Raw genomic sequence first — 24,679 nt, 5'->3', positions numbered from 1 at the left:
CTTGCATCTCAACCGTCGATTGGGGGATTTCGGGAAATCAATGGTAGTTTGATTTCATTTTGGAGTATCTTGAAATAAAAGAATGGATAAATTATATTTTGTCATTCGATTATGTTTGTTTTTACATTTTATCATTAAAAAAAAATTTTGTGTCAACTTACTATTTTAACTTCACGAAATTTGCATTTTGCCATATATGGTCATTTTTTTGTTGATTTTTCCGTCAGAAAAAAATATCACATGATGTGTATATGTAAAAAATATCACATGTGCATTGCATGTAATATTTTTTCGACAAAAAATTTGGTGGCAAACTTTTTCCTAGCATGCGAACTTCTGGTTACTACTTTGTGACGAGGGAGTCTCTTTCTACTGGCCTTATGTAGGAAGATTATCATCATGAGGAGTGTGAGTTGATGTAAACTCTCGAGGTGGCCACTTGCCCTCGTTATATTATTCTATTTTGTTGTAGAGGTGATGACATCAATCAGTTGTATGCCCCTGTCATGATGAAAATGATAATATTTTTCGGACATTTGTTTCTTGATTTGTCTTTCATTTGTCTTGGCCACTGGTAGATCAATTCTTGTTGTTCCACCAGTGTTAATATTTTCCCTCTTGTGGCATAAAAGGGGGTGTACTGGATAAACCCAGTGGGAGGTAAGTGTCGACATTCCTCCTTCTTCAACTCTTTCTCCTCCTCTTTACCCTTCCTCTTAACATCGGAGGTAGGCTCCATAGCCTTTAACTGTTCAATTATGATGTACTTCTACAATTGTAGGAGCAATTCTTCTAAAGTGCTAAGGGGCTTTCTGGCCATGGATTCTTTAAACCTTCCAAGAAGCAAGTTTTGTTGGATAATATTGGCCAACAACTCGTGGTTGATGTGCGGCACCTCATGTACTGCCTCCAAAAATCTTTGAACGTAATCTCTTAATGACTATTTTCCTTCTAGTTTATGGTGAAAAGGTATGCAACAATTACTGGGATTTTCTCGTTCATGGAAAAGTGATGCAAAAAACATTAAGTCAACTGCTCAAGGCTAAATATGGTTCCGGTAGTTGGTTGAACCACGTAAGAGCACGCTTCGAGATTGTAGTGCAAAAGGCTTTGCAGTAAATGCTATCACTGAAGTCATACCAATCTTAGCACAGAATTTGTTCAAGTGTTCTTGTGAATCTCGCATTCTGTCATATTTGAAAGATTTGAACTTTCACGCCAACTGGAAATGCCTTGGCTAAGATGGCGGAGGAGAAAGGGTTGCGTTTTGGTGGAGCTACGGCCAATGACAGATAAGGATCCTACACTTCCCTTGAGGGCAAGAGTGCAGAGGGTTTCCGAGATTAGGGAGATCTTGTTCTTGGTTTTGAGCAACTTTAGCTGGAGAGACCTTGCTATTCATTTCTTCTCGCCTCTGCTCATCCTCCTGGGGAGCCGAGGATGATTCTTCACTTTGACAACAAGAAGAAGGAGGTGGGTTCATGGGGTGGTTGGCTGTGATTAGGCTACTGCTTGTGCGGCAACTCCAGTGGATGCATCACGGATCAGAGCAAGTAAGACTTCTTGCAATTGTATCATCGTCTCTTGAAGTGGATCACCCCAAAGGGGTGATTCTCTCTATGGTGGAGATAGGACTTGCTCATAGGGTGGTGTGGTTATTCCACAAAGTGGGGTTTGTTCATAGAGTGGTGGGGCTTGTCACGGGGTCATATGCTACATGGGCAGCATTCACAACCTTAAAATCGAGAGTTCGAGATCTAGTTTGCATTCTCAATGCCGGGGTAAGAGTTTCCCACAAACAGCACGAATGATATGGATGTGGTTTTGAGTGGAGAAGTGAATGAAAAAATTACCCTCGACGTATTAACACTTCCCAAGCCTAGGTTTTTTCTAAAAAGAGAATTTTTGTATAGTTGTCTGTCGAATGATGAATAGTGAATTTTTTTAAAAAATATAATATATATAAGGTACTTGAAGTGTTATAATTTAGTATGTATATGTATGTATTGTATGATGTAGAAAATTACTTTTATACTCTAGCAAATAAATAAATACTATTAATATGTCCATCAACTTCCTTTATGCTTTTCTTCTAAAGCGTGTACCTTATTGGTGAATGAGCTCAAACGATCCTTGACAAAATGGTGTCTGTACCCAAAACTGACAAAGTTCAGTATGTAAAGAATACCTAAAACTCCAAAATAACTTTCTGACAAAAAAAAACTCCGCAAATTAGCCCCATAACTTTGATAAAGGAAGTGACATCTCCTCAGATAATAGTTTTAATGTTTTATCTTATTTTGAATTAATCAAATGAGGTCCCTTTTTTTCTTCTTTACATCATTAAATACTTTCAAATTAAAAAATTAATTCAAATCAACGAATACATTTAACGAGACAAATAGACAACAAAATAAAAATAGTTATATATACTCACATTCATAGATTAAAATACACAACTTTTTAATCGTGATCAGAAATCAACTTTGCCAATCGAGTTAGACTCCCGATACCATATATATTCAAGCAATCACTACAAGAACCACATGTAATTGGTTAGTAATAAATAGCCATAGTGACTAGCATTTACCATTGTCACGCAATGGTTGTTGGTCGTGGTTTTTGCGAGGATGGCTAAAATATTTTAACCATGACAAATGATGCATACCAGAAATTTGGCCACACCACAAGAATCGAAGGATCTTTATGAAATTCTAAGATTACTGGAGGACTAACCCTGCAAAACAGATGTTGGCACTCCTATGCTTAAGTCAATAATGGCTTATAAAGAAATAAAAAGAAAAACTTGAACTAAAGTGAGAATAATGATAAAATATGATATGAGAGTGATAAATATTTATATGGAGTGCAAGTGCAAAATATAGGCTCAAAGTAGCCTAAAAATCAAGAGGAAATTGAGAGAATAAATGAGAGATTGAGTATGAAGAATGCTGTTAACAAATGACTTCACAAGACCTCTATTTATAAACGTGTACAGAGAAGGATACGGGGGTTGTTGTGGAGTTTCGTACGCCGTTGGAAAATCCTTTGAGTTGGCTATCATCCAAAACAAACCATTTGTAATTTGGATAAATATTCACTTAGATACGTGAGCTAGACTGAACCCTACCATATCTATCTTAAAATGAGAAAATTGGTTACTTGCTGATTCCCAGCTTATTTGCCACCAATTTACTTGGAACCGCTTGAAGATAGTTTAGGATAACGTATACAAATGTGTTAGAAAGCTATACGATGTGTCCTCCCAACTATATAGTGACATGTCCAACTAAAATGGGCATATTTCTTTGGCGTGTCACTCCAGTAAAATAACAGGTAAGCTTGTGGGCTTTCTTCCCTGTTGATGGGCTTTATCCGTTCTACTAGTAGGCTTTATCTGTCCTGTTAGTAGGCCCTTATCCGTCCTGCTGATGAGCCAGCGTCAGCTGGGCTAATATGCCTAGTTTGTGGATTTGGCCTAAATAATTTCAGGGTGCATCATCAGCAAATGCTTTTACTATAACTCTTAGCTATGAAAAAAAAAAGAAAAAACCATAATGAAACAATTAGTTTTTTATATCAATTTTATTTAACCGACATTAATAATTATTATTTTTTATGATTTTTTATCATATTTATTAATATTATAGCCAATAATATTTTTTTTCTTCTAAGAATATTGCATTGTGATCCCAATATTCGAATAGAACCAAACCTAGCAACACCCTAGACAAATACCACCAATGAAAAATTCAAAATTTCAACAGTTGCTGCTTCTATGAAATACATTATACAGTTCATACTTGAACTATTTTCATACTAAAGGACAGGCCAATAGTCAAGATCATGTCACTTTATTTTATCATCAAAAGAAGCACAACAAATACTATATTATATACTGTTGGTGTAAGTGTAGAAATTGCATATCAGTGGGTCAAAAGTACAGAATCGGGTCAGGATTCGGACACATCCACCGCTGCTTGAGAGACAATTTTCAACAAAGTGGTGTAGGACTATAGGGCCAATAACTAGGCAACAATCAAGAACCCTAATTGGAAGGGAGGGTAGCCGTAATTATGGTGATCTATCAAAGCATCTCTCTTTAATTTTCTTTTTTTTTTTTTTTTTTTAGAAAAAAGAACATGATTATTCCCTTTTCTTTTCCTTTTTTTTATTTTTTAATTATATCATGCTGTGTGATTCTACTATATGTGATAATGTAATTTAAATTGTGGGAATAATGCATCTTGTAAAAGATTTAAAGAACTAACGAAAAATATGAGTCTTTTTATTGGGGTTAATTGTTATGATTAAAATGAAAAATTACGGTGAATATTAATTAATAATGGTTGTTTAATGATTATTTAGCCGTTGTTTCAACAGACAAGGACAACACATTAGCTATAGTTGGGAATCGTAGTAAATATTTTGATCATTGGTAAAATAATGATAGATGTTGATTAACCATTATAATTAAAATTTGATTTATGGCGGTCGCTTCAGTTGTTATAGATAGTATTGATTTGTAATGATTTTTAAGTCGTAATAGTTTATAGTGGTTGGAGCAGAAGCAACTCCAATCCACTTGAATAAAGATTTAGTTCAAGTTAACAACCCTGATTAGGATGCCTTCTCCAATTGACCTGATACAAATATGGACTCTAGATATCAAATGCTTTTTTTTTAAAAAAAAAAAGAAAGAAAAAAAACTGAGGAAAGTAAGCTTTGCTTAGTTTTATTTTTAGCCCATCTCATACATATATCAATAAATATAAAAAAGACATAATTTGACAATAAACAGTATTTTTTGTCTCTCAAAATATAATATCAAATATACAATATTTATTTTATATTATTTTAAATCATCTCTAAACAAATGCAAACATACATAGAAGGAGCGAAAAGGGAAGGCTGGCGACGGGTTTTGGTGGAATGCGGAAGGGGCCCGAAGATGGGGTTTGGGGGGAATGGGGAGGGGGGCGGCCGCAATGGGTTAGGGGGAAGAGGGAGACAATAGACTTTAGGGGTGAGAGTTGGGGAAGGGGGAGGCGGCGACGACGCTAAAAGTTGGGGTAAAGGACGGTTATTTGGGTGGAGCAAGGAGGCAATGCATTGGAGGATGAAGAGGATGGGCCACGATGGCCAGTTCAGAGTTATTTTTTTAAATAAAAAGTATATATTATTAAAATATTCTATTTTATACGTAAAATAGTGTTTTTAATTTTAAATAAATAGTTATATATATTATAAATATTAATAAATTGTACATATACTATATTATATAAAAAAAATAGTATTTTACTTTGAAAAATTGTGCACAGTCCTAATAGGGTCACGTGCACAATGCCTCTCTCTCTAATGGGATAAATTACTTTAATTTTAATAATACAAAAAGACAATTTAATATTTTTTTAATAAGGAATATTTTGTACATTATTCATATTACAGGGTAGCTTTCATTTTTTCATATATATATGTAACTAGTTATTCTTATTAGAAAAGATATAACATGGTAGACATTATAAATCTCCATTGACATGATGGTAAAATATCCCTTTGTTACAGTGCAATATCTGAACAGAGCAAAACTACTACAACAAAAAAGTTCAAACCATTACTCTTTGCACTTGTTATTCATTGGCCATTGGCAAAACATGTTTGCTCCACTTCCTATCACACATAAGCTTATATGTTTGATTTTCTTTGTCTAGGTGAAAATTGAGTGGGTGGATTATCGCAACTGTCTCAATAAACGACTTATGATTCTGGAAGGAAATATTGTATTTCTCGTCTCGGATCTTAGAGACAGTATATTTTTTATCCCATTAGTTATGAACTTGTCATTAATGATCCCATGAATCATAAAACTTCTCGATTTTAGTCCTTTCATCAAATTCTATTAGTGTTTTAACAGAAAAAAAAACATGTTAAACATTAATAACATTGTCCCTTAAGGGACACCCCAACAGTTTGGACTCAGTATTTTGATATTGTATTCAATATGTATTGAAATGCGGTAATAAGAATATCATAATTAACGGGCAAAAAATATAGTACCTACTAATTTTAAGATTCGTAACAAAAAATGCTATTTTCCTCTTCTCAAAAGATACGTCAATCTATGACAATGATCAGAATCGAAATCGCTCAAATTTTTTTATACAAAAAAACAAAAAGGAAAAGAGAAGGTATATGTTGACTTACTACTCAATAATTGTTTGTACCTTAGGAAACATTAGAAAACGTGTAGTTTAGCGCACACGATCGCTACCTTCTCCAACAATAAAGGCAAAACTTGACAAGGTAGCTAAGCCAAACTCTCTGGAAAAATGAAAAAAAAAAAAAAAAAAAAAGTTGTTTATAAAGTTGAATAGACACATTACTACCCAACCAGCACTTTGTATTTGATGGTCAAAATCATTCCATACCAACATAATTAGAATTGTTAGATTGAAGCACACTCGATGGCACGTGTCAATAATTTAAAATTTTGTTACACCTATTTCATTAAATAATTTTTTTAAAAAAAGGCACTACAAGAAAATAGAAAATTAATGATAAAAAAAATTAATAATAATTTTAATATTGTCACAATTATATATATTTATATAAAAAAATAATCTTTTTTTATTCTAGAAATTATGTCTAGCTGTGAGAGGGGCGTATGTATTACACAATTCATTCTCAAAGGATAAGTAACTCCATTTTAAAAAGAATAAGGAAGTAATTTGGTATTTATTTTTTTATAGAAAAATAATTTACACATATTTCGTATCACAAGAGGCTGCTTGCATGTTTTTTTATATTAATTAAAGGGTAAATTACAACGATCTTTTCGGAGGTTTGGCATAATTACGAATACCCCCTCGTTGTTTGAAAAATTACGAATACCTACTCTGCTATTTTATGAAATTATGTAATTCTTCGATAGCGAAATGAAATTGTCAACTTTGTGCTTAATATTATTTAAAAAATTAAAAATACATAAAAAAAAATCAAACGGGGTGGATGAAAAAAAATAAGAATTATAAAAAAAAATTATCTATTTAGTCCATTAAAAAATAAAAGTAAATAAAACTATTATGTTTTATCCATAAAGGCATTTTGATCAATTTATCATAAAAAATGGATGAAAACCTAATGAATTGGGCTAATTGTTAGAGGACCGTTAAAATCAGGGAGGTATTAATAATTTTTTAAACAACGGGAGGTATTTATAATTATATCAAACTTTAGAAGAAGTTGTTATAATTTATCCATAATAAAAACAAAAACTAAAAGATCCAATTGGATAGAAATGAATCCTCCCCATTCCACATGTACTGAAATAGCAAAAGTGGGAAAGAGGGGGGAAAAGTGAAATAGCAACTATCATCTGCCATCATTACCATCATCAATACTTCAACCCCACCCATATTCCAAACTATTCCCTCTTTCATTCAACTTTTCCTCTCCTCCTCCCACCTCTCCACCCCCTTTTTCCCACTTTATTCTTTCCTTATGTCTCAACCTCCATTTTACACACACCACACACACTCCCTCTCTCTCTGTGTTTACTTTTTCTACATACATATCAGAAGGACACAAAGTGTGCCCTTTTCAAAGGCAATCATGTGTGTTTGGATTGACATCTTGTCCTCTTTTCCACACCCAAACTAGAAACTGGAGAGAAGAAGAAGAAGAGTGTCTACAATCCTCATGGGCAGAAGAACTATCATCACTTGTCTTTCATTCATTCATCTTGCTGCTGTTCTAGGCCTACCAGGTAAGCTGCAATTGGCATAATTTTCTTTCTCCAAACAAGTCACTACTTCTTGCCCTCTTTTCTTGAATTCTGGCTTTTGCTTTTCCAGGTTCAGTGGAAGCAACTAGTCACGTAAAGCTACCGCACCATGACAACAGAACAATTCAAGAAACTACCTTGATTTCCACTAGGCAGATGGATGTCACAACCCCAATGACAACAGTTCCAACAACTCTTCCCTCCACTCCAACTACAACAACTCCAATGCTAAACCCGACGGAATCTGACCCGGATTCTCCAAGGATCATGAGTCCAGTTATGACTCCACCAGCAGCAAACTCACCGGCCGGGAGCTGGTGTGTGGCCACCCAATCTGCATCGCAAAACGCATTGCAGTTAGCGTTGGACTATGCCTGCGGCCATGGTGGGGCTGACTGCTCAGCCATTCAGCCGGGCGGTAGCTGCTACATGCCGGCCACGGTTCGTGATCACGCCTCATACGCCTTCAATAGTTACTATCAGAAGAATCCAATCCCTACCAGCTGCAATTTTGGTGGCTCAGCGGTTACCACCAGCACGGATCCCAGTAAGATCATAGCTTCTACTGTTCATACATGTTAGAATTATGGGGTTGTGTTAGAATTGGCGAGCTTTTTAGATCCCAAGAAAGAAAACAGACAGTTGTCAGGATCCATCCCGGTCGTTTTCACAATACCAGGACTAGCAGTGGAATCTAGGTTATGCTGAAATTTAATTTTCGTTCTTGGGATTTTGTTAATCTTAGATGTAGAGTATTATAGCCGTTTGATCGTGTAATGTGTGATGCCATGCTAACGTAGTACAACGACACTAGTTCACACGAGTGAAGAACGACAAAACAGTGCGTAATTCTTGGATAGACTGGCTCTAATACAAAAGGTGGACCCTAAGGCAATTTTGTAATCCAATGCTCTACAGTGATAAAAGCAACATATACTACATATTTTGCAGTTCTTGCCTCATTCTTAATGATGTAATTCCTTGTGCAGGTTATGGTACATGCCAATATCCATCCACTAGGTGAATCTTCTAGCTTCTACTCTCTGTTAAAATTATAGTCCGGATCAGGTGTGGTCCGATTTGAACTAATGACATAAACTTGTCGTGTGATTAGTTCAGTTCGATCAAAACTGATCAGGATAAGCATTTGTCCTCTCATGAAAGTAGAAAAACATTCTGACCAGCAGCTAAAATCTGCAGCACAACATCATCTGTGTTGAATACGACGAATTCAAGTGGATCCCGGGTTTTCGGAGCTGGACCGCCGGTCACCCCTTCTCCTACAGCAGCTGCAATGTCAAGTAGCATTCCTTATTTTCAACATATCTTGGTGCCTCTGATCATTATATTAGACAATCCCAGATGACAGAGATTGAATGTCTGGCTGTATTCACAGTTCTTGGCTCTAATTTTATACACAATGACACTTATATTGAGTGTGGAAAGAGCTTTTTATTCACAAGATTGTGAAGAGTTGAGTGTTGAGTGGCATCGAACAGCCATACATGAACAGGGTTGATATCAAGTCGGCGCTGTTTGCAAGTGACATCTTTCCAATTGCAAATCACCCCAATGAAATGTATAGATGAAAAGGCAAAGGAGAGTTTTTTTTTGTAGTGATTTAAACCTGGTTTTGTGCTGCTAAACTTAGTGGTTTCATTTTCATTGCAGGTTTTAAGCGATTGGAGCGGATACGTGTTTGTTTATATCAAATCATTATAATCTCAATCATTACTTTCCCAAATTATAATGGGCTCTTTAGAAATTTGCATAACTATAAATATTTTCTCGTTATTTAAAAAGTTACAAATATTGTCTAAACTTACAATATCCTAATAAATACACCCTACATGGACTGTTACAAGAGAGTATTGTTAGGATTTTTTAATTTCAGAGAATTTTTTTAATTTTTCAAACAGCGAGAAGGTATTTTATAATTATGACAAATTTCAAAGGAGCCAGAAGTAATTTAACCTTACTTTTTAATATATAAATACATATATAAACTTTTAATCAATAACATAATATAATAATATGTTTTTTCATAATACATCGATACGACATCGCTAACACATTTAAATCAATAAAAAAATTGATTTAAAACCACTAAAAAAGTACAGAAAATAAAAATAAAACCAAACAGCAGGGAGAATCTGGGTTAACAATGGTGGGAAGACAGCGTTATATAGACGAACTCCGATGTTAGAGGGCATAACTCGCAGTGGCAATGAAGTCGAACAAACAAAGACAACTACAGAAGGGGAAGGAAACGAAAGGAAAGGTCGGATTCTGAATTACCTCATATAAATAAACATAAAATTTATTAATCTTCCACAAAATTTTCTATGAAATGAAAGTTGAAGTATTTGAAATTCTTTCTAATATGGAATTGTCCTAACAAATTCAAATAAGAATTTGTTAATAAGGATATAAAGTCGATACTTCCGATTCATCAATCCAAACACGACGTAAAGGTCAAAAACATGATTAAAATACTAAGTCTATGGGTATAATATTAGTTTGCTACATATCAGCAAATAAAGCTCCTATGTCTAGCAAAATCAGGATATTTCAGCAACTGTTTTGCCCTTCAACAGTAAGCTTTCGATTCTATGATCAAAGAACAAAAACTTCATCCGATGAAAACCATGATTTAGAATAGATCACAGAGTTCTAGAACTATATATGCCAACTACTAAAACCTGAAATAAGACAACAATGTCACAACCAAACTTCAAGATACCATCCAATTCTGCTATCAAAATGTTACCGGACGTTGAAATTCACACATTTCTACTTCGGGTTTACTTTGGATTTTCACATTCCAAACCCAAGTCAACGAGACTCAACTTTCCATGATATACATCCAACAGAGGAATTTTTCCTTGATACTTGGTGACATACCTGTCCAAGAACAATCTCTCAGAGATCAACATCAAACTGCTTAGCCTATAAGATTTCTTTGTCAACTTCTTCAACAACAAAGCTTTAGCGATGCGACATCTTGGCTTGATTCTCTTCTCCAAATTGTAGCAAATGACAACTGGGTAATTAGCAATATCTAATGGCTGGAAGCTCATCTCATTTACAAGAAACTCCATGACAGACATTATCTTCTTCTCTGATAAGCTCATACACTTGGGATGTACTGAAAACGCTTTAAGAATATCAGACTCAGACCAACCCCATCTTTGGTATACTTCCTTCTTATGTTCCCAAGTTGACTTGCTCATACCAAAGAGAGTTTCCATTGCAACCACAAAATAAACCTTTGTAGTATCGAAACCCAATTCAATAACCCTGTCGACCAATACAGCTAGCCTATCAGTTTTTATTAGCAGAATCTTGGGATTATTTGACAAAAAAAACGAGATATTGGATTCACTCAGTCCATATTTCCTCAACGTAGCAACATTAGAATGAATATATTTCAGCACACCATTGATAAAATGATAATTCCCACCTACGCGCTTGATAAAATGAACGATCCTCTCATCGGTCTGCAACAGCGTCTTCAGAATGTTATAAATAGGGATGATTCTGTCTTGAAGGCTGCATCTCAAAATCAGCGGGCTATGGGACACCATCCTAGCAAGAATAGGAGCTGGAACCCCAATTGAACGGAAAAACTTTAATTTAGGCGATACCGTTTTCTCAGGGTCCGCCGTAAGGGTAATGGGCAACTTAGTGATCATTTTAGATATATGGGCATTGCTAAATCCATGACTCTTGAAGAGGGCCAGCAGAAGATCTGCTTTTTCAGGGGAATTCAGCTGAACTTTCTTGGATGCAGAAATAGCAGCTTCTGAGGACAAACCACAGGAGTTTATCAAGTAAGACACGGTGAACGATTGTTTGTCGTCACCTTTAAGTTCAAATCTCTTCGAAGAGAATAATCTGAAAAAAAATCCATCTTTTCCAGCTACAAGAAATCTTGTTATACCATAAACCCTAGCATTTGAAAGGGGCACTATCAATTGCTTTCTGCACTGAACACTGAACATGGATTTGAATCTCTTTTCTCAGTTGGGAATTGAATGCAGAAGAAAACCCGTCAATCAATTGGGGTTAAAAGTTAAAACCAACAACCATCATATTGGGGATTATTCAACTTTCAAGAACCGTCTCCAAGAGATTTACGGTCTCATGAAGAAGGAACTTCAAAAATCAAAGGGAAATTCATGGAATGTACCTAATGCAAAAAAAAAACCTGGAGAACTCATAAATGTTGAAATGTATGTACCTCGGAGGAATGAGGATGAAATAGCAAAGAGCGGCGGAATCGACTTTCAGTATCTCCCTCACGCTGCAATGCTGCTCCTCACTGTGTATTTGAATAAGAAAATAATAAACGGATAATTACACTTTCTCCAATGGGTTATTTTTTTGTGATTTAAAAAATTATATATAATTTTTTTTAGATTTGATTTTGTATAATAAATAAATTTATTTACTAATCAAAATTTAAATAATTTATTAATACAACAAAATACCGAACAAATACCCATATTTTCTTGACTTATTACTAATTTATTACATTTAATAAAGTTTTTTACAATCAAATTATCTTTATACATTTTCACATGTCAATACATGTGAAGAGGTATATTTTCACCGTAATAAGTAATTAATAAGTCAATTATGGGTAAATATCAATTCTCATTTAATTATTTTTATTAATATCAACAAATTCAGTGAATTTTGACTAACAAATACACCTATTATTAGACGGAAGCAAACCTCAATATATTAAATATAATTTTTTAAATCACAAGCAAAATCACGTGTAATTATATCAAACATCATAAAAGAAAAATAATTATCCCAATAAAATATAATTCATTTGTATCCACCAAATTGTCATTATTGTAAATTGAGCCCTACATTTTGGAAAGTGTCCTAGATAGGCCCCACCATTAGAGTTAAAAAATAAATTAAATTACCCTATATCAATGAAATCCATAAATAAAACTTTATTTGATTTTGATTTTTTCAACTTAGCAAATCAAATTTGAATCAAAGTTTTCCTTTGACAAGTTTCCAAACTTAATTTAGACTTGGTACACTATTAATTAAGGTGGACACATATTTGATTTAATTAAAATTTATTCATAATTCGACCAATAATCAATCCAAATTTTAAAATAATTTTTTAACCTTGATAATTAATTCAATCACAGAACAATTATGCTTTTATTGGTTTGATTTATTTAGATTCCCACCTATTAAAGCAGTGAACTTGCTAGCTCGGTGATATTTATCGTTGAAAATAGAGTTATATATATTTACTTCTTATTTATTAATGTTATGTTAAGTAGAATTTTGAATTCTAAAATAATTTCTATTATATTAAAAGCCTATAAATCTATGTGCTAAACTCATTATTTATCATATTGGCTTTGAGTAAAATTTTCTCATGAAATTTATAATCTTTAAAAATAGATAGTTAATTGTCAATGAAGTCTAATTTAGTTGGCGAAGTTGAGGTTTCATGATTTTAGAGGTCATGAGTTCGAACCCGTCATGTGCATGAGATATTGTCTACTGCATAGTAGGAGTTGTTGTCTATTGTAATAGGTAGTAGTAGGATTTGTCTATTATAATAGTAGGTGTTGTCGAGCAAGATATGATTATTGTAATAATTTTTGTTAAATATTAACATCAACAGGAATGATTGTAATTATAATCGATTTATTAGAAAAAGAAAAAGAAATCGATAGTTATTTTTAGCTTCACTTTAATTAGTTGTCTTATATGACACCGGAGTTGAGTTTTCATTCATTCACTTCTGCATTCAGTAAATTTTTCATCCATTCAACAATTTTCTAGGAAATTCTTTTCTTCCAGCAATATTCATAGGCTTTTCATACATGTCTTTTGTTTAGTTAAAAATAAAATAAAGTGAAAAATTACACAAAAGAGAACAAGTCAGTCATCTCGTGAAGGTCTTGCCCCTCCGAAAATTCGCCACCAGAGCCAAATATACTAGCAGCCCGCGACACAACCACAATTAGGTTATTCGTGTACTTGCACACCAACTAGTTGATGTAAGTCAAAGGTAGATATCTCTTTGAGTAGAGTATCCTAACTTCAAAAGCTCTCCTCCAAAATGGTTTCTTGTTTTGTTCATACAAGAGCTAAACAAAGCTCTCTCTAGCAAATCCACACAAAACACTAAGTTATGTCTCTTTTAACCTTGCTAGAAACTCAAGAGAGTAGGACTAGAAAGCCTTGAACGAATTTCAAGCTCTTAAGAAAAGGGTGGAAGAAATTTGACTCTTTGGAAGTAGAGGTATACAAGAGAGTGAGGGAGAGAAATATAGATACACACACCTTACAAGCACCCACAAATAGCCAACGATCCCTCTATGTAGAACTCAACTCATGAGGATGCAAGTCCTTCATCAAGGGGCTTTAATGCATGGTAGATCCTTGCGGTCTTTTGAGTATCCGTTGAGGCTTGCTCACAATTTGAATTAAATACACTTTGATTTTAGATTAGTAATTAGTTTAACTGATTCAATTGGGCACCACTTAGAGGCCGGAACCGTTCTAAGACCAGTCATAAACAATATTGAGTTGGTACTGGGCTGAGCTTTTTCGGGTTGTTTCATACTGGTCCTGGACTGACTTCCCACTGTGCACCTTGAGATCTTAGGGTGATTACTAGGTAGGCAAAGTCCCGTAATGTGGGTCAAAAATTGAGGCACCACGTCTAATCATGTTTCCACTATCCCCATAAATTGGTTGTCTACTGATTTTTGACCTCGAATTACCAAGCTCTCCATTGATACCTCTTTCAGTTGATAGCAGTGTGCGAGTTACCAGAGCCCTCGGCCACAGCCTATACTGTATGTCCTCCCTAGGGTCAACAAATCCGTCTTCATATTGTTTCTCACAATGAAGAGCAATATGGTCCAACAACCCACATATGTAACAAAAATTTAACAGGCGCTCATATGAGAATGATACCGCAACTTGCTCCTCAATCGATGGTCTGATAGTCAAGTGTAGGGTGGAAACCCCTCAGTGATACCTTAAAACGAATAGCCTAACCAACTATTACAAGTATAAATGGAGTACGAAACTCCTTATAATTACAGACTAAAAGAATGAAAGAAATAATACAGAAAATTATAATAAAAAGATATAACAAAATATGATTTGAGAAAAAGGCTCAAATAGAACCAGATCCAACAGATATTGCACTAAGCACGGTCACAGAGACGTCGAACACCACAGATCTCACCCACGGTTACTCCACCAAACAAACGTCACCAACAGATCACTGAGATCAATCACAAAGACCCAAAATGCCGTTCGCTCAGAACTTTTAGTAAGAAGAATGAAGTAGTATATATTCTGTGTATTTCCGCCGAGGAAGAAGATTGCTATTTAAAGGGGAGAGAAATGGTTCATATAAGAGAAAGTTAGGTGGCTTTTCAAAAGCCATTAGATTGGCTTTGGAAGGCCACCCCTTTTACTAAAGGTGTAAACAGGAAAGGAGGATCACAGAGATCCATGGCAGATTATAAAGAGGAGAGAGTTGCAATGGCGCAAATGTGAGAAGAGAAGAGAGAGGAGAGAGAGGAGAGAGAGGAGAGAAATGAGGCTGCTTAGGGTTAGAATAGAGATTAAATAGGTGGGGTAGTGGACCGGGTTTCGGGTATGGGCTGGGTTTGGCTTGGGTGGGCCTTACCAGGTGGGTGATGTAAGTGGGTTTTGTCTCGTGGGCCTAACAGTCATTGGGCCATATATTCTTACATCAAGAATCTTTCCAAAGGCCGACGAACATCAAGCAATACCCAAATACACATTGTCGCACCTGAAGAATTAATCGCGGAATCGTGATGAATCCATAAACTGGCCCAACTTATTCCCTATCAACTATGAGCTTGTCTTTGTCATTTTTTGCCCAAAGGGGACCATTAACATACATACACATGAAAAACAAACCAATTGAGATGTGAATAAATTGCATTTAACCCTCTATTTATGAGAAATTAATGCAATGTGCTTGGGCTCAAAAAACCATATGACAATTTTTCTTCTAGGTACCAACAATCTCATGACGTAGAATGAGATAGAGCAATAGATGACACGGCGTAATCAACACTCGAAAATAAGCCCCGAAAAAGGGCTCACATTCAAGGCAACATAGTTGAGGATATGACATAATTAACCCTCCAAGATACGTCAAAATGAGTGGCTTAGACTGAAGGAGAAATCAACAAGGAGACCTATAAAATTCCCATAAAACCCTGCAAACATGTGGTTAGGAAAGAACAAATCATTCCAAGTAAGGATACAAGTGTCTTTTAACATCATAAATAATGAATGCATTGGTCATTACATGACCCCCTACTCAAAGGATCAAGACTAGAACAAAAAGAGCTTACCAGGAATTGAAGAGTGTAAGAACCAACTTTTGGCTGAACAGAGACTCTTAACAATTGAATTCATCACTTGTAGAATTCAACATTGTCTTTTTTGTAACCTCACTTTCTTACATAGTTTTCATCACTTTCATATCAACTCAATCACATTGTCTTTTTCTCTAATAGAGGCCGTCGCAACGTCAATATTTCAATAAATTGAACAATTATCATATCGATAATTAATAATGTTAATATGATAAAGAACAATTAAATAAGTTACCAGCACCGGGCGGCAAGCAATTTTCACGTATATAAATTTTCTTGGATGCAACTCGCAATTTTACGCATATAAATCTACGTTAAGTAAAATATATACTCACTTATCCATTAAAACTCAAACTCATATATCAAATTTGTTCGTAAAATCTCAACCTTAACACTGAATTGAAACATAATTGGTGCTCAATCACCATTATTAAAAAACAAAAAACGCAATTGCGTTCTGTATACTTTTTGAAAAGCACCCTATTCGAGTCTTAATTTTTTGGTCTGTTCTATGTTTTTAAAAGGGAAAATACAAGCAACCCCCTTGTAATATCGCAAATGAACCAATTACCCCCTTATGAAAAAATAAATAGTGATCTACCTTCCTGTATTTTATAAAATACAATAATTTACCCCCCTATACTTTTTAGAATGAAGCAATTTACACCCTGTTATTTTCTTCTCTCATTTTTGATTTTTTAATCTTTAAAATTTCACTAATTTTTTACTTTTCTCTATTTCTCAACTTTCACGTCCTATTTTTTTTTCTTTTTCTTCTCAATAACATTTATAATTTGTTCTATTTTTTTATTTATTCAATTATGATAAAAAAAAAATTAATAACTATTTGAGAAATTGCATTTCTGGTCTCATATATCGAATTTTTGTTTAATTCAGTCCTATTTATTATCATTTTCTTATATTGTTCGTAAGTTGAAAAATTTCTCAATAATTAACAGAAATTTCAGTACATATTCTATACATTCTTTATTAATTATTGAAGAAAAATGCCCACGAGAACCAACATTAATATTTTTTTTTAATTTATGGAATACAGAGTAGGAAAATCATAACAGTATGAGATTAAATTGAAAAAAACTCTAATATACTGGAACAGAACTGCAATTCCCCCTAACTATTCTTTATAACGAAAAAAATGAGTTAAAAGCTTTTGACGTGTGATGAAGAGGCGTGACGTTGGAGATTAATTGTATTGAGGACAAAACGTTGTCCGCTTCGGACATAATATATAGGGAAAAATATTATTTTAGTCTGTTAAGTATGCTTAATTTTAATTTTAGTCCGATAATTATGTTCATTTTTTGTTTAGGTCCAGTAACTTACAAAATTGCTTACTTTTAGTCCTCTGGCAGATTTTCGGACAATTTTACCCCTATGAGTGCATATAGACTAAAACTGTCTTTCAAAAGTTGCATAGGGTTAATTGTCCGAAAATTTGCCAGAGAACTAAAAGTAAGCAATTTCATAAGTTACTGGATTTAAACAAAAATGGACATAGTTATCGGACTAAAGTAATACTTTTCCCTAATATATATATATATATATATATATATATATACACGTTTCTATGTTCATGCATAGGTAGTCCATTTCATTTTAATATAAACAAAAATAAAACCAAACTCCAATTGTTTAAGTGATGGAAGCATCAAATGAATCTGGTTCGAGTTCTGTATTCAACTCTATTTTTTTTTCTTGCATTTCAATACTTGGAACGATTACGTAATTTTGGGATCAATGAAGACTTATTGCACACTATTTAGGTTTTACGAACAAGTTCAAGATTATGGGTATAAATTTTTTTAAATGTATCTGAGTTATTGATTTATTGTAATTTATTAATATTTTTAATTGTATTGATGTATTGATTAAACCGACGTAATTTGTTACTGTTTTTCAATCATATTAATGTAATTGTTAAATGGATGTATTACTCAAAAAAAAAAAAAAAAAAGAAAGAAAGAAAGAAAGAAAGAATTGACTTCAAAAGAAATCGGTTATATATATACACACACATAGGGTGACTAACAATTTATCCCTTATGATATTGAAAATGAGCATATTACCCCTATATGTAAAAAAATATAGCAATTTACCCCCTATACTTTTAAAAATGAAGCAATTTACCTACTTATACAGGGAGGTATATTGCTTCATTTTTTTTTAAAAAAAAGAGAGGTAAATAGTTGTATTTTAAAAATATACGAAAATAAATCGCTATTTATTTTTTTATAAGGGAGTAATTTATTCATTAGCGATATCACAAGGGGGTTGCTTGCATTTTTCCATATATATATATATGTATATTAGTTTTTTCTGAATGGTTAATTCATTATTGAAAAAAATAGATTATTTGCTACTTTATAATTAATTTTAACAGTTTAAAAATGATGATAAATCAATATTATTTAACACAATCAAACGAAATCAATACAAAAATTTAAATATTGATTAGGGTTAATGGCTATTTGACATGATTTTAACGATTGTGGAAGAATTTATCATAATTTTTAGTTATAAATAATATGCGTCTCACTTATAGAAATAATTAATAATAATTATTGTTTGATTATTATTAATTAGTATTTTTCATAATTTTTACTTTTAATTATAATAATTAATCAACCATGACTAAAAGTTATATCTCTTCCGGTGATTGGGTTGATTTTTTTCAATTCGCATGTAGTTCGACTTATTTTTTTTTAATAGTAAAAATCATATTTTACTTTTGAGTTTTCTTATTGTCATTACCACGAAATTGACTAAAATTATTGTTGGAAATTCAATTTTACTAATGTTAAATTGGTACATAATTAAGTTTAATTTGAAAAATGTTTCATGCCTTCAATAATTATGAAATCAATTTATTACATCATTTAATATATATATATATATATATATATTTTGATAATTGACAAGAAAAATACATAAATAAAATTTCAAATCAAATTACACGTCTAAGAAAGAAAAATAAGAAACAAAAATAATATTTTCATTGAGTACGATTCGAACTCACAATTTTTTAATTATGGCGTGCAGTTATTAATTCACAAATATAAAATTGGGCAATAATAACTCAATAAAAAAAAGTAATTTATTGTAGATTCATTGTACAACTTATAAGTTTTCTCCTTAATTTCTTTGTCAAATTTCAATATTTTTATGAGTCGTCATCAATTGCCATCACCAACAAATTAATTCTTTTTTCAATCTTTAATTGCAATTTTCAGATCTCTCTCTCACTCACCATCAATTATTAATACAATATTTCACAAAATCTATTTATAAAATTGATGTGGTCGGGGATTTTCCGAAATAATGAAATTGAAAATTTTACCTACGGTATAATCGCACATTAGGTGGAAGCACAATTTTCGAGGGGAGTTTTTTGATATGTGTGTCACTATCAATGAATAGTAGTTGAGTTAAAAAAATAATATTTTTAGTATTTATAGTAGTGTTGGAAGTTAAATTGTGTGGTGAGTTACATTTGTTTAACATGTGCCTCGTATATGTTAAATTACTTTTTTATCCTTATAGATTAATATTTTGTACCAATATACATCAAAAACAAAAAAAATAAAATAAAACTTTCATTGGAAGTATTAAATGGATTTGGTTATGATGTGGAGGCCATATTTAAATTCCTTAGAAAGATTAAATAGCTCTCAAGGTATTGTTTGAAGAAAAGTGGTAGAATTCGAAGGAAAGTAGTAGCGACAGAGGAGTAGTGTATAGTGGAGCGGAAAGCGAAGGGGGCCTATATATATCGTAGGCGTGGGTCTCACTGCAGGGCGACGGAGAGGGGTTTAAAAGCAGCATTGCTTGCTGCTTCTCTTGCTCCTTCAAAGTAGCTGCCGGGCGTTCAAGAGGCTGTCTTCCTCTTCGTCTTTGGCAGCAAGAAGCAGACCGGAGGGGGGAGAGATGGAGAGGCCGAAGAAGAAGCAAGTGCTGCTCTTCCACTGTGAGGAGGCTGAAGAGTTGGCGCGCAAAGTTGCTGCTCATTCTGGCCTCGTTAAGCTCCAATGTATTAACTGGAGGTAACCTTCCCGAACCCTGGTGCATCCCAAGAGAGGGGGAGAGATAAAAGTGAGGAGGAAAATGTGGTTGTGTATGTGAGTTTAGGAAGTTGTTTTGGGGATTTTTGGTAGTGATTTTATGTTTGTTTGGTCTGGTAGAAGGATTGTGATTCTAGATGATTTCCTCTGGTGAATACCATGAAAATAAGTTTGAAGTAAAAGGAAAAGGCTTCCTGTGTTTGTTCTGATATGGGTCGCTTTTGGGAATCCTGCCTGTATGTTGTATGTCCGTCCTATGTCTCCAGGAAAATGCTGAAAGTTTTTCCCAGGGAGGACACAGAATTCAGTTATTGATTTTCTTTAACTTAAGCCTTTCTGCTCTTGAACTGATGCATACTAGTTATAGTTACTTGTTATCTACCCCAGCAATTGGTTTAAAATAGCCACAGAGTTTGTGATTTGTTTATGGAAGCTTGTTGAAATCCATGATGTTGTTTGTCATGTGATGGTTAAGTTTGCACTGTGAGAATTGCACAAAGGTTTGTAAAGTCAAGGATGTCTACTACCGGTGTGGTGATGTAGTAAGAGTTCATTTTTGGCTTTGTCATGATTTTTGCATCTGTCTGATGTCATTTATCTCACAACAGATTTGTCAAACTATGCTTATATAATTAGTCAATTCAATAAATACAACTAAACAGTAGTTGTTGCAAATTTTCTGATAGTGTTATTTTCTCCTTTTTTTGTCGCAAGTCTTTTTAATTGAACTGAGTTGATTTGACTGTCAAACAGGAGTTTTGATGACGGGTTTCCAAATCTTTTCATAAAAAATGCACATGATATCCGAGGCCAGCATGTTGCCTTTTTAGCATCTTTCAGCTCAACAGCAGTCATTTTTGAACAGCTTTCGGTCATCTATGCACTTCCAATGCTATTTGCTGCGTCTTTCACTGTGGTATTGCCTTTCTTTCCAACTGGTTCGTTTGAACGAATAGAGGAGGAAGGTGATGTCGCAACTGCATTTACCTTGGCTAGAATGTTATCCAACACTCCCATCTCAAGGGGCGGTCCGACCAGTTTAGTTATCTATGATATACATGCTTTGCAGGTTTCTTTCAGATACACTCATTCTACTCTTTCTATTTATTCAAGATGCTTGTGCTTATATGGCACTTTTTTAGATGTATCTATTGAATTTCTTGATATATTTCTTTGATATGTGATGCTCCCTGCTTTCCTAAGTTGTTAAAATGACACAAATTTTGATATTGCTATACTAGTATAAAAAGTCGGCTATAATCCCTTTCTATTTTAAAAATAGGCTAAAACCCTCTCCCTGTGTTTTGTAAAACTCAACAACAAACACCCCTTCTGTTAGTAATTAACAGAAAATGCATTACACCCGCTCTTTGTGCGTTTGGGGTTATTTTTTAACTATTTTTTACCGTTTTTTTAGGTGTTTTTTACTAAAATGCCATTTTTTGTTTTTATTTTGTTTCTTTTATAATTTAAAATTGAAATATTAAATTATATTTAATTTATTTAATATAAAATATTAAATTAAATTATATTTAAATTCAAATAATTTTATAATTATTAATTGTTAAATCTATAATTATTTTTAATCAATTAAAATATATATTTAACTGCAATAATTATTATTATAATTATTCTTAATTAGCTAAAATATTTAATTATTTAAAATCTTCTTAATTAACTAAAATATATTTTAATTAATAAAAAAATTAAAAAGAAAAAGAAAAACTGAACGATTTTCGCCGGAAACTTGTTTCTAAGTTTCTAGCACCGTCCGGATGAGCTTCCGACGACCAATGATACCATTCGAATCCTCTCTTCAAGATGAACAATTCTATATCTTCAATTTGAGTTTTCATCAATTGGAGAGACGAGACTCAAGCACGACCACCGAACATGTTTGTCACTGATTCGCCGCCGTCCGATTGAATCTCGATCTCAGACCATCACCATCAGACTCTCTCTTCAAGACGATTCGAATGAGACCGGCCTCACTCATTTTGGTAAAGCACTTACGAAGATACGCCGATTTTAAAAATCCGCGCCACCGCGACAGAGATGGTGGTGGGCTGGTAGGGGGTAAGGGGGTTAGGGGTGGGGTAGTTAGTTTTTTTTTTTAATATATAATAATAATATATTTTTTAACTTTTAAATTATTTATATATAATATAAGTTAAATAATTTATTGAATTTAGACTTTTTATTTTTTTAAAATCTAACGTTGAGATTAATTGATTAGATCTAACAATAAATATTTGATCAAAAAAGATTCAACGATTATTAAAATAAGAAATAATATATATTAAGGGTATAACGGTTATTTTATAAAAAAATTAACACCGTTAGTTGGATTTAACGAAGAGGGGGCGACTGAGCTGAGTTTTACAAAACACAGGGGTTTTAGCTTATTTTTAAAACAGAAAGGGCTTTTTAGCCGACTTTTTAAAACATAAGGGGGTTTTATGCATTTTGTCCAAAATTGTGAGAGGTATAGCATCATTATAACCTACACTGATATCCTGCAGAAACTTAATATCAACATTGTTGATCTGGACCTTGGTGAGGAACGGTGTATTCATGTGGCAATATCTCCATGTTTAGCTCGACTAAAAGGAGGTGTAGTTGTTTTAAGGACATTGGAACGGTACAACTTATTGAGTATTAAAATGTTGGGGAAAGCCTCTTAAAATAGTCAGATCATTAGGAGTCCTCAGTTCAAATTCGAAAATTCCCTCTTCTCATGCTGTCTTGTTATTTTCTATTCCTTCCTAAATGTCTTCAGGTACAATGGTAGGTACTTTCATGATCTACTTGAAGTAATTATCAGCTTAACAAAAGTCATTTTAGGATTTGATAAAATCCAGTATTATTTTGTTTCAGTGTAAACAAATAGTATAAGAGGAGTGGATCTTACAGAGATGAGATATCCTATCAATGACAGTGAAGTTCAAAATAAAATTTGAAAATTATCAGTTTTTAACCTCTCTTGTTAAACTGTATGTCTGATTAACACTATCTGTCTCTTCTTTTTTTTTATTATGTTGATTCATTCTTAAATCGCTCTGTCTTGTCTGATTCTTCAACTTGAAGCCAAAATGCAACCTTTCTGCATCCTTTGTTTCTACAGGAAAGATTTTATTTCAGTGACACCATTTTGCCTTTGTTTGTGACTGGGATCCCACTTCTGAAACAACGTCTTCAACTACTTCCAGAGTCTGATAAGGTGAGACTTAGTTGTATAAACAATGCTACTATTATTTTTGCAAAGCCCCTGAAAGATTTCATAGCATATCAGAATATTTTCATCTTATCAGGTAAATGCATTATACTGATTCTTAAACTGAACTTTTTCCCCAGGTAGTTATTGCATTTCCAGATGATGGAGCTTGGAAGCGATTCCATAAGCTGTTGGATGATTTTCCAGTGGTTAGTTTACACAATGAACTTCGATCTTCTTTTATCTTTTGCTTTCGTTTACCATCTTGTGGAGTTCTGATCCCATTGTTTGGCCATAGGTCATCTGCAACAAGGTTCGTGAAGGGGATAAAAGAATAGTCAGGATCAAGGAAGGGGATCCTACGGGTTATCATGTTGTCATTGTTGATGACTTAGTACAATCTGGTGGCACCTTAATAGAATGCCAGGTGATCTTACCTTATTCCTCAATTATTGCAAGACTGAGCCTGAGTTTTTGATGTATCAACCTGCGAAAAATGACCCATGAATAACATGGTTTAGGTCGTCTGGCTATTGCCAGGTAATTGCTAAAATGACTGTAAGTTCACACTGCAGCTACTTCATTCTCATAAGCCTAAAATTTTTGGTTCTTGGCCTGCTGGTTTCTACCTCTCATTAAAAATAGAAGTTAAAGCTGGTAATAGTCCAGTAAAAGCACCGGTTATGATATTATAGAAACTCAAGAAAGAGGAACAAGTACTTTACTAACAAATTTGTGAAGTAGAACTATTGTAATCATTTCGACATTGACATACACTATTGATGTGGCTTTGATTGAAGACGGGAGCATTTATCTGCACAAGATTATTCGTATTCTTGGACATTCAACTATTAAGGCCTAAAACAAGAAACAGTTATATTGGGTTTATCCTCAAATTGTAAATCCATGCATCCAACTCAACCTTGAACTCTATACCAGCTTAAGTTTCTATGATGATAAAAAAGGCCTTGACTCCATCATGTTCTATTACATACTATTGTTTGGTACTTTCAGAAAGTGTTGGCAGCTCATGGTGCAGCCAAGGTGAGTGCTTATGTTACACACGGTGTGTTCCCAAAGAAGTCCTGGGAGCGGTTTCTTCACAAGAGCGAAGGTAGTGTTTGCTTTTACTTGTGAATCTCTCTCTCTCTCTCTCTCTCTCTCTCTCTCTCTCTCTCTC

General features: G+C 33.7%; 3 protein-coding genes across 4 annotated transcripts in view; 2 read left to right on the top strand and 1 right to left on the bottom strand.

The window, feature by feature from the left end:
• LOC105176849 (PLASMODESMATA CALLOSE-BINDING PROTEIN 2) lies at nt 7,423-9,556 on the top strand. 2 transcript variants are annotated; one of them, XR_849004.2, is made up of 5 exons: nt 7,423-7,765; nt 7,854-8,330; nt 8,773-8,803; nt 8,984-9,362; nt 9,455-9,556. XR_849004.2 is itself a non-coding variant. In XM_011099783.2 (4 exons), exons 1-4 carry the CDS (start codon nt 7,699-7,701, stop codon nt 9,147-9,149), a joined length of 741 nt encoding a protein of 246 aa, XP_011098085.1. In that variant the 5' UTR covers nt 7,423-7,698; the 3' UTR covers nt 9,150-9,448. The 2 variants fall into 2 exon arrangements, 1 of the variants encoding a protein (XP_011098085.1); XM_011099783.2 differs by lacking the exon at nt 9,455-9,556 and having other exon boundaries at nt 8,984-9,448.
• Nucleotides 10,268-14,670, bottom strand: LOC105177060. Its single transcript, XM_011100083.2, has 3 exons — nt 14,609-14,670; nt 12,027-12,107; nt 10,268-11,734 (listed from the first exon to the last, which is right to left on the bottom strand). Exons 1-3 carry the CDS (start codon nt 14,668-14,670, stop codon nt 10,588-10,590), a joined length of 1,290 nt encoding a protein of 429 aa, XP_011098385.1. The 3' UTR covers nt 10,268-10,587.
• The window catches only part of LOC105176848 (ribose-phosphate pyrophosphokinase 4), a 5,155-nt gene continuing 388 nt past the window's right edge, over nt 19,913-24,679 (top strand). Inside the window, exons 1-6 of the mRNA XM_011099781.2 lie at nt 19,913-20,267; nt 21,039-21,354; nt 23,410-23,505; nt 23,640-23,708; nt 23,798-23,926; nt 24,514-24,613. Coding sequence (XP_011098083.1) covers nt 20,152-20,267; nt 21,039-21,354; nt 23,410-23,505; nt 23,640-23,708; nt 23,798-23,926; nt 24,514-24,613 — 826 coding nt within the window. The 5' untranslated portion in view covers nt 19,913-20,151. The remainder of the gene's footprint in view (nt 20,268-21,038; nt 21,355-23,409; nt 23,506-23,639; nt 23,709-23,797; nt 23,927-24,513; nt 24,614-24,679) is intronic.

This window comes from Sesamum indicum, linkage group LG14, assembly GCF_000512975.1.
Source record: "Sesamum indicum cultivar Zhongzhi No. 13 linkage group LG14, S_indicum_v1.0, whole genome shotgun sequence".
Lineage (NCBI taxonomy): Eukaryota > Viridiplantae > Streptophyta > Magnoliopsida > Lamiales > Pedaliaceae > Sesamum > Sesamum indicum.
This window is presented reverse-complemented; position numbering and strand designations above follow the sequence as displayed.